General features: G+C 38.4%; 1 protein-coding gene across 1 annotated transcript; it reads left to right on the top strand.

The window, feature by feature from the left end:
- Nucleotides 1-1216: 1216 nt before the first annotated feature.
- tmem38a (transmembrane protein 38A) lies at nucleotides 1217-10021 on the top strand. Its single transcript, XM_062423748.1, has 6 exons — nucleotides 1217-1482; nucleotides 5813-5969; nucleotides 6818-7002; nucleotides 7800-7887; nucleotides 8405-8522; nucleotides 9376-10021. The coding sequence occupies exons 1-6, from the start codon at nucleotides 1359-1361 to the stop codon at nucleotides 9577-9579; spliced, it is 876 nt and encodes a 291-aa protein (XP_062279732.1). The 5' UTR covers nucleotides 1217-1358; the 3' UTR covers nucleotides 9580-10021.
- The last annotated feature ends 962 nt before the right edge of the window (nucleotides 10022-10983 follow it).

The raw sequence follows: 10983 nt of genomic DNA, 5'->3' as shown, positions 1-10983 counted from the left end.
TTTCTTTACATTCCAGCAATGAATGTATCAAGTTTCAATTATATTTCCACACATAACATTGTACCATAAATCATTCATATGTTGAGACACCATCAACAAATCACATGAGGAGTCCTGTCGTGGCAAAGATAACTAAATTAATACATAAAAACACAGTCTTGGTCAAGCGTGACTGCTTTTTTGTATTAGCTGGTGTGTATCAGCTCATTTCAAACCATTATATAATTATGTCAAAAAATAGTCAGTCAGTTAGTTAGTTGTTTAGTTTGTTCATCAGTTTAATCAACGTCTTTGCATTTCCACAACAGTTTTAAAAAGCCAATAAATTGGCTTTAAGAAAAAATATTGAGAAAAACAGTATGACTTGACAACAGATAGATTCAGTTATGAAAATGATTAAAATGGGGCTGCAGAGTGTATGTAAAGAAAAGAGAAAATAGGCTTTGTATCAAATATTCTAATTACATTTGGCATTAATATCGCTCTACCACCTCCCTAAATGTAAACGTACAGGGTTCAAAAGGTGGAATATATGAATGAATGATTACTACAGTGTTATCACTCTCAACAAGGATGTCTTTATTCCTCTTAGCTCCAGAAAAGTTGACATTTTGGAGATACAAGGTTTTCATCTGACAACATCCGGTTGTAATTTTGGGGCCCTCTGGTGGCGACAGAGGTTATTGCTCTGATTATTATTATTGTTCATTAGTCATAAAACAAAAAAATATAGAAAAATAAAGAAATTCAATTAATAAAATGTGTATTTAAAAAATGTTGTTGCTGTCATTTATTTGTCTTCATCATTTCTGCGCCTTTAGTCCAAACATTTTGATGATATCACCAAATATTGCTGAACTGTTCGGAATGAGATCCGCTGACACTCATCCTCGTTGCAGGATCTGATCCGGACTGAAGGATGTTTTTATGAGAGGGGTGAATAAATCTTAGTCCGCATTAAAGCGGGGACACATGTCTCAGGCTTCAGTGTGTCTCCGGGCTGCGGATAAACCTCCAACTGCTTCTTAAATGACGATGGTGGAGACAGGAGAATCAGCCTTTTGTCTCATGGTGTAATTCTCAAGCAGCTGTCACGCAAACCTCCTGTCGCTTAAAAAGCGGAGCAGCTGGCACTGAGCACAGATGATGATGATGGTAATGATGATGATGCTGAGGCTGTGGAGATGAGAGGTATTAATAGGAAGGCTTGAGTGTCACAGGCTTTTCACTGTCGAGACCGGGGGGCTTGGTGGAGAGTCGGCGGACCGGGTTTTGGGGGGGGGCTTCCGATCCTGAGTGCGCAGTTGGAATAAAAAACACAACACAGGGATTCACTGGTTCGGGATAAGACGGGCGACATGGAAGTGCTGGCAGCTCTTAATTTGGGCGATTTTGCCCAAGCTTTCACCAAAGTGGGATTGTTTCCTGTGTTTGATCTCGCTTATTACATCGTGTCCATCCTTTACCTCAAGTATGAGCCAGGTGAGTGTGTTTCTCACTTTTATGTTTGCTTCAAGTGCGCGTTGTTTTTCCACATTGAGGATGTCCTTCATTATTTCACAAGTGTATTTATCTATGAGTTATGCCGCGCGCTATTTGGCAGGTGTATGCACCACATTCATCTGTGCGTAAATGCGTATTTATCTATTTATAACAACACAAAGTAAACATATATCCAGAATAACATATTTCCAACTTAGGAAATTCAACATTTAAACCATTAAGAATTTGTAAGTAATGAATGAAAAACTGTAATATGTGTATGTGTAACTGAATGTGCATTAGGAAGCCTATTATAAAGTTAATTTTACTGCATTTCCTGCTCTGTAGCTGCACATTGTTCTGATATCCTTACAAGGACTTTCTGTTGCTGATATCTGAATATTACCTTAGCCTTGTAAAGCATGACCTGTTACATAAACTAAAGCAGGAGCACCACAGCTCTGCTTGCTTGGTGTGAGGGAAAATCTTGCAGCAGCCTGACCTCATTCAAACTGGGGAAATCACTGAAGTAGATTAAACCACCCAGCTTTGCATGATATTTTCCAAGATTTAACTCCTTTGAGCAACTGAGCCAGAGGAGGATGAAACATGAGCGAAGGCCTGTGCATACCAGCAACTTAGGCAATAAATAGAAGATCCTGAAATAGATGTCAGTGGGCCTACGAAGCCCCTCCGCTGCACTTCCAGGCTATTTACACTGACTGCTAAACTTGAAATAAGCTGCCGAGGAAAAAGTCGAGCATTGCTTGGTCTCTAACATAATTCAGTTGCCAAACTTGTAAAGGATAAGTTCACTCTGAGGTGAAAATTCAGTCAGTTTGCTTTCTTTCATGTCAGCTAAGACTTCACTGAAGATGCTAGGAGCAGTGGAAAAGCATCTCAGCCACATGTCAATTTATAAAAGTTTACAGCTGCCACTTTAAAGCTTTAAATGAGCCTATTACATCCAGCAAATCCCCTCCAAACAGCTTGTACAGCATAATCCATGTGTCAAACCCTTCGTACTGTGTGTACAAAAGTTTGATATTAAACTCAACAGATACCATGTATTCCTCGAAAACAATGCTCCTGCTTGCTGCAAGGAAAATATAGGAGCTACTTGTCAGGTGAATAAACTTTTACACCCCTACTTTAATCATTTGGCTTCATAAATCTTGGAATAAACAATACAAACTGTTAGAGAAAGTAAATGTGTATTACACGCTTTTGTTATACTGTGAAACTTGTGTTATAGCCTTTGATCCTTACTTTGTCCTAAAGAGGGCAAGTGGTTGTGCAGCGGTGTAACACAACATATACATATAAAAAACTGAAATAAATGTAAAAGTAAGCAGAGTACACAAATTAAAACATCTGAAAAGAAACAGTTTAAGTATAAACATATAAATTATGTAAAATGTGGGGGAACCATGGTGTCCCATATTAAACTGAGTAAGAAGTGAATGACTTTTCTATTCTGAATTATCTCATCCGTGAACCTGATCTCTTTAACAACAGTTACAACTGATGCAGTTTGCTAATTTTAGCACATAAAGCACACAGCACATAAAGTAGCACATAAACACATAAAGTTATGAAAAGAGCAGTTGTGACACTACTGGTGCTCACTTTTCTCATAGTAGTTTACAGTATGACATTTATTTCACCACATTTGTTGTATTTTGTGATAAATGAAATGAAAAAAAGTCAAAAACATGAAGTGAAAGCTCGTTTTAACGATTCATACAAAGTGTTTTAGAGTTCAAATGATTCATCAGGACTCAGGTTTACTGTAGCATGCAGCGACCAAAAATGACTTCATGACTGCAATTTTGTTTCAGCTTGGCATCTGAGAACATTTTACAGTAAAATTTAATGTAAATGTGCAGCCAACATTTGCAAGATCTTATGTTCAACATTCACTACACGTGTCTGAGAGCGGAGTTTCACCTCATGGTGGAGGAGCACATGACTGAGTTTTAGGGGTCAACATGGGTGGGGTAGAAGAGACAAGACAAGTGTGGTGTTGGGGGGGGTCAAAGGTTAAGACAGGCCTGACAGATGCAAGGCAGGAGAAGCAGTTGAGTAGAGGGTATTTATAGGGTAGCATTTCTCTGGATCAGATTGCCTTCAAACTGAGCGCCACTCGCACCATGACACCCTCACCCACCTGTCGTTGGAGATTTGTGAGGCGAAGCAGTCGCGCCCTGCTCACATCTCGACTTACTATGTCTGTAACAATGTTGGCAAGTCTTCGCCCACATGGAAACAAATATACAGTCTTAAAATCAGATTTGTGCATGTTGTTGTACATGATTACTGTCATGTTTAGATTAGACTACTATTAAGTGTGTAATATATGAAACTGCAGCACTGGAACGCAACTCCAATTTTACTCAAGTACTGTTCTTAAGTACAGTTTGGAGGTACTTGTAGTTCACATAAGTATCCTACTTTAAACCTCTAATATTGTACTTGCACCACATTTATTTCACAGCTGTCGTCACAGTTATAGTTACAAAACATATAAGCATTTTATAAAACAGCATAAGGTAGTTAAATTCGGCTCCAACTCAACAAGCACCTGCATTAAAGTTCTGCTTACATGTTGATGCATCAAAAATAATGATCCAGTATTATCATACAACACTAACTGGGGGTATTCTGCATAATGAGGTTTGTTATGTTGGATGCTTTTTTGCCTATAATACTTGTATTATACTTAAGTAAAAGTTTGAATACTGGACTTTTTCTTGTAATCAAGTATTTTTGTAGTGTGGTATTGCTGCTTTTACTTAAGTAAGTAATCAGAAAACGTATTTCTAGTGTTATTATCTGCAGGCTGTGGACACTTTCTACCAAAAAACAAACAAAACAGTCATCTGTTTTTAGTTTATTTGGCATCAGTTTTATCCATTTATCTCTTATCTAGTGATATATTTATGGTAACAGAGGGGTGATGATTTAAATGAGTAATTATATCATATAAATGTTTTGTATGTGATAGATCAGCTGTACATGCATACTGTATGAAAACCAATCTATTATATTAGATTACTATTATTAATCTTCTCTGCTCAGTTATGTATACTTTAAAGTCATTTGCTGTGTTGGTAAACTGTCGTGTTACTAATGACTGTAGACGTCCTGAGTCAATATTAGGTTATGATAAAGAGGCGTGTTATCAGGGCGTGCACTGAAGTTGTTGACTGTGTGTGGACAAAGATACAGCACATAGACACACAAGGCTTCCACTGATAATGAGCGTCACTGCTGACGGTTTTACACTGTAGGAACTAACAGAAAGTTTGAATATAATCTTTGTGAATCCAAAATAAGAGCAAAGAATTCAAGTTTATGAGAGTCATTAAGGAGGTTGGAATCATTTTAAATTTGATAATAAGACACTTGATGAAAGAAAAGGAGCTTTTTGCACAAAAAAAAGGTTTAAAATAATTGAACATCAATATGATAAATTATCTGATTAATAATAATATTTAATTATTTTTTTAAATTAAAATGACCAATTTTGCACGTCAAAGTGTGTTTACAGCCTCAAGTGATTTCACTTCAATCAGCGTTCGCTGGGAACGAGGGCTACAAGTTTGGGGTTGGAGAGAAGTGAAGTTATCAGACCTCTGCAGCTGGCTCCTCATTTCTGGTCGAGGCTAGCGGCTCAAAGCTACATTGAGTTGCATTGTGGGTGTGATATTTCTGATTCTGCTGTGTTTTGATCCTTTTTTTAAAAACTCCATAATGACAGTGGCTTCATTTACATGGACCCTAATATTCTACTATTAATCAGAATAATCAGAATAAAAATGCCTCATGTATCCAATTCAATCGGAAGAGACAGGCCTGATCAGAGGAAATTTTGAATGAGGTTCAGAGGTGTAAACCTTCAATAGGACAATATAAGCACCTAATAATGATGTAAATGCTTAATCTGATTGTTTCTATCTGGTTGGAATAAATATATACTTTCTGTGCATGTTCGGACTACTAAGGGGTAACACATAGACAATATATAAATAATGAAACCCCACAATGTGTGTGTCAGCACGCAACCTTGGGGGGCTCCAGTGTTGTCTAAATAAAGCAGTTCATTAATTTATTGTAAAAAACTGAAGTTGTGGGTTTTCCCTAACCCTGACTGTGTGACAAACACCCATATATAAGTAGGGCTCTGACTGCATAAACACACATACACACATGTTCTAAAGTAACTTGTACGCTCACTTCAACAAATCCTTATCGCTGTGATATTTTTATTTTCACACTCCACTGTGTGTGACGGACAGCTCCTGACAGTTCTTTTTCTGTTTTGCAGGCTCGGTGGAGGTCTCTCGCAGGAGTCCTGTGGCCTCTTGGCTCTGTGCCATGCTCTACTGCTTTGGTAGTTACATCGTGGCAGACATCTTGCTTGGAGGCAGCCCACTCGACTATTTCCAACACAACAGCCACATCCTGCTGGCCTCAGCTGTCTGGTGAGAAAGTCCTCAGAACAGTTTTACCCTTCACATGGGAAGAAATACTGCTTTTAGGTCACATGTGGCTTATGGATGCGTTGGGTTATTTGAGTCATATTTTCCCATCATATTTTTATGTGGTAGATGGGAATATTGGTCATTTCCTTTAAAAAGAAAAAAAATGGGTTGTTAATATTTTGGTAATATAACTGCTGTGTCACAAAAATGTAAGTCACTTTGGACAAAAGCATAAAAAATCAATGAATCAAATTAATGTAATGTCTTTTTCAGTGGTTAACAATAACTTTCACAGGCAAGGAACAACAGTTTAAAGGGTCAGTTCACTCAAAGCACACACACACTAAAATGAATTACTTTTTTTGTGCTGCAAGTTTAAATAATAATATGGGAATAAAATAAAAACACAATGACCCAATCAATCAGGATAATCTGGGAGCTATTTTCCTCTCTCTCTCTCTCTCTCTCTCTCTCTCTCTCTCTCTCTCTCTCTCTCTCTCTCTCTCTCTCTCTCTGTATATATATATATATATATATATATATATATATATATATATATATATAAAATTGAGATTCACCTCATTTGTACTAGTATATCAGCAGCAGAAATCTCAAAACATTGGCAAATAAAGCCTTCATGACTTGATACTACTAATTATAAGTGGGAAAATAGGTTGTTTTTGTAATTTGAGTGAACTGACCCTTTAATATTTGATACAAACTTTATCCATCAAAACTGAATATAAATCACTGAATGACCAACAGCAGAAAATTGGGTTTTATTCCCCCCTTTCCTCGATCTAATATCTGACTCTCTTTTTTCTCTCTTTATGTCAACACAAACACAGGTACCTCATCTTTTACTGCCCGCTGAACCTCTTCTATAAATGTGTGGCTTTCCTGCCTGTCAAACTGGTGTTGGTCGCCCTGAAGGAGGTTGTCCGCGCCCGTAAGATCGCCGCTGGGGTTCACCACGCCCACCACGCCTACCATCACGGTTTCTTCATCATGGTCATCATTGGATACGTCAAAGGTTAGTGTGCATCAGTTCACTGTTTTATTAGAAGTCACTGTGATGGGACAGCTAGCAAAAAAAACCTTTTTCTTCATCAATGAATGAGAAATGACAGACTTATTGTAACTACATAGAACAAAGTACTTGAAGGAAAGTCCAATGGCTTAATAAAATTAATGCTTAATCAAGTAACCACACAGCAAACCTGAGGCAGATAGTTTTACAGCATAGAGAAACGATACACTGTCTATAAAGATGGTTCATCTGTCCATTCACTGTGTTCACAATGACTAATTACTACTACCTAATAGGCAGCAGTTTAAATAAAGTGTGTTAAATTAGAGCTAGATGTAAATGAATTGTTGCTTGAATAAAAACATTAAGTACATTTGTCAGCTCATTTGAATTTGACTTAATTTTGCAGGAATTAAAGTATAAAAGGAATTAACATGATGTGTCCATGAGCAAATTACGTTAAAAGTGTGAAGTTTAAAGTCAGAAATCAAGTGAAATGCTCATATGCAACCATTTTTGAAGGAGAAAAAGTATCAGGCAGATCCGTTAATCTAAGATGCACAATCGTACTTCTAATTAAGTATTTTGTTTACTGTAAATTTTCCAGAAATGCAGAATGAGCTTTAGAAAATGCAATGCAAGGGCTGTCCTGCTCTCTTCTATGTACTCCCTACCATCATTGATATAATAGCGAGGTCCTGCAGGCATTCATGTTGAAGAAAGTCAGATAAGAGCAGTGACACGAGACAACTGATTTTTTTGTCCTCATTTTTTTCCACTGGCTATTTTTATCTTCCCAGGGTCTGGAGTAGCTCTCATTTCCAATTTTGAGCAGCTGCTGCGTGGTGTGTGGAGGCCCGAGACCAATGAGATCCTCAACATGTCATTGTAAGTGTGTGTGTGTGTTTCCTCCTCGTAATCTCATCATTGCCTCCTCAAGACTGTGTGTAACCAAAACAGTTACCTTTAAGTCATTAAACTATGACTTAAAGGTAACTGTGATTCAAAGAAACAAAGTTATGCACAAAACAGTGTCAGCCTTTTTTAAACACAGGCTTTTTAAAGTGACAGTGCGGTACTAGTAAAGATGTAATTATGGCGCCCCCTCGTGGTAATATCTAAAAAGGCATTTTGGCACTCTTTCATACATGCTGCTTAAACAATGTCACTGTTAGATGAAACTTCTTATTACTAGAGCAAAAAAGTTTGATTCAGTATTGAATCAAAATGAAAATAAAAATAAAAAGAGAATACAAATTGCAGCTTCTCCAACCTCATGTCATAAAGGTTCATTTTGGTCAATGAAGGTTTTTAAGGTGCTTTTATCTTCTGCTCGATTTTATTGTTATTGTGATCTCTGCTGCAGTCAGCTATTTCACTGACAGTTTGTCTTTCTTCTCTGCAGCCCAACCAAAGCCAGCCTGTACGGAGCCATCCTCTTCACCCTGCAGGAGGCTCACTGGCTGCCAGTGTCCAAGAGCACCCTCATCCTCATCTTCACCCTCTTCATGGCCACAACCAAGGTACGGTCCGTGCAGCTCTGTGATGTGTAGTTAGCAGTTCTGCTGTCCTGATTTATTTTAAACCCATGTGTTGTGTTTAATATAAGAAGGTGGCATTCCTCCAGTATAAATGTATTATGTTTCTACAGCAGCATTTTCACCTCTTGTTTCAAATATACTGGACATGAATCTTTATACCACGTACCACCTCTTTCACACTGTGTTGTTTTAAGTCTTCAAGCACTCCCTGTTTCTAGTTAGCTTTTAGTGCATTGGGCATGCTGTGTGTATTTTTTGTGCTCCTTTAATTAAACACAACCTATTGACTTTTTTGACCACTTCTGGTACTATGGAGCAATGTTTGGATGAGCAGCTCTTTGTCTTTATCATGTGCTCCACTAGCACACATGTGTGCAGATGAGAATGTGTTGCCAAAAGTTTCTTGTTCTTCCACTGATCCACAGCTAATGTACGAAAGAAGACAGCTGGGTGATGTAAATGATGCAGATTTCAATTATTCAAGTATTTGGCTTTTGCAAAGATGTTATGAGGAAGGAATTATATTCAGCGTGTCGGGATTGTTCTCAAGATATTTTCACAGGGTACCTTTAATAAGTGACAACAGCGATGTAATATTGCACTTTCATACATTTGTTCATGATATGAGCTCTAGAAATGTTTGATCCTACAATTCCCATAATCCAACATTATCTTTCATTAGACCCTCCCTGTCTGGTAAACGCCCATATTTCAAACTCCATCTATTCAGTTTGTATCACAGGATTTCTGTTATAAACTGAAGTCTATTGCTCCTTTAAATATCACAAAATCAGGTTAATCTCTTTTAACTGTCACCATCTTCCTGTCCTCCCAGGTTTGGATGACTGCCCGACACTCTCACGGCTCCCCTTTCGCCCTCATTGAGTCCTGGGTTTGCCATCTGCTGTTCGGCTCCCCTCTGGGCTCTGAGGACAACCACCACCACCATCCTCCTGCTGCCGCCCCATCCTCACCACTCAAAACCAAGGAGGAGCTGAGTGATGGTACTCGCAAAAGGAAGGCAAAGAAAGCCGAGTAGGGCGCCGCGCTGCACCACTGAAACTGCATCTGACTCGCCCTCATGGCCTCCGCATGATGGCACTTCCCATTCCTTTTCTAGGGAAAGGGGCAGTTTGATGTTTCACCAAATGAGACCCTTTCTATTAGAGCAACATGGTGCTTCCTGAGTTTTACATAGCACGGGGACTCTGTAAATATCACGGCAAATGATTCACTCTTCAACCCAACCTGGACATTTGAAAGCTATTTATTTACCTGCATCTGTGCTCAACACTATGTGGTGATCCACGTTCAGGAGGTCCAAGTCGTTCTAGGATGGCCTCCTGCTCCACATCAGTAGTTGTGGCAGCGATTTCAACCCGAAATTCAAATGTGAATGAAGCGTTATGTGAAAGAACATTTCTGCTTTTTACATTGAGATAAGGACAAATTCATGTCTTTAAATAAAATCAAGAGAAACATTTTGTGTTGGTGGCTTTTAATTTCCCTCTAATTATGAGTCATAAGATGATCAGTATAAGAGTTAAATATAAAAATAGGAGCAGAATTCCATAACTTATAGATTTGTGATGCATGAAAGACTTTAATTAGACTCTAAACAGCTTTATAGATACTTAACCAGCAATCAGTGGTCAGTCAGGAGCATGTCTTCATGAACTCTCTGTTATGTAACACCGAGGCTGCTGGGAGGTGACAGGAAAGGTCTGAGGTCAACTTGGGGTCATATACTGAGAAAGTCGGAAGCTCCCTGGTGTGTTGACAAACTCTTGCAGCTCGGGCAATAAAGCATCACTAATGAACTTTGCAGGAGGTTGTTACACATGACCTTTGACCTCAACATTCCTCACAGCAGCAGAGAAGATCCCGGAGGTAAAAGGACAGTTCCCTGCCTTTCCAGGTTATGTTTGTACCACTGTTGGTGCTCTCTAACAGTATGAGATTTAAAACGTGTGTTCAAAAGATACTATAATAGTATAAGATGACATAATGATAGTCATGAGAAAGCTCACTGAGCAGCATTTTAAGCAGCATGTAGTAACTAAAACAATACAGTGAGGAAATAAATAAAGGAATAGTTTTGGGAAATGTGTTTATTTGCTTCCTTTCCATGAGTTAGCAGAGTCCAAATATGGGGAAACAGCTAGCCTGGCTTTGTTCACATCTCACTACGTCCATCATTATATATAGTCTGTAGTCTAAAACTGAAAACATCAAATTTCAAATGGCTGCACAGAAAGGCCTTCGTCCACATCATAGGGAGTAGTGACATGTGATGAATTGATGAAATGAAATCACTCTTCCAGAAAGCCTCTTCTCCAAGATGGTTTTTCATTTGTTTGTCAACACAAAAATGTTAATTGTTTGAAAAATGAAAAACAGGGAGAAGTTCACATTCTGCCTACTCTTGACCCTCAACACAATT

The sequence above is a fragment of the Scomber scombrus genome, chromosome 8, assembly GCF_963691925.1.
Source record: "Scomber scombrus chromosome 8, fScoSco1.1, whole genome shotgun sequence".
Classification (NCBI taxonomy): Eukaryota; Metazoa; Chordata; class Actinopteri; order Scombriformes; family Scombridae; genus Scomber; species Scomber scombrus.
This window is presented reverse-complemented; position numbering and strand designations above follow the sequence as displayed.

Excerpts from the sequence above, each read along its gene's own strand:
- tmem38a (XM_062423748.1), top strand. The coding sequence starts at position 1,359 with ATGGAAGTGCTGGCAGCTCTTAATTTGGGCGATTTTGCCCAAGCTTTC. Across the intron at positions 1,483-5,812 it reads TTACCTCAAGTATGAGCCAG|GCTCGGTGGAGGTCTCTCGC; the intron begins GTGAGTGTGTTT and ends TCTGTTTTGCAG. Across the intron at positions 7,888-8,404 it reads GAGATCCTCAACATGTCATT|CCCAACCAAAGCCAGCCTGT; the intron begins GTAAGTGTGTGT and ends TCTTCTCTGCAG.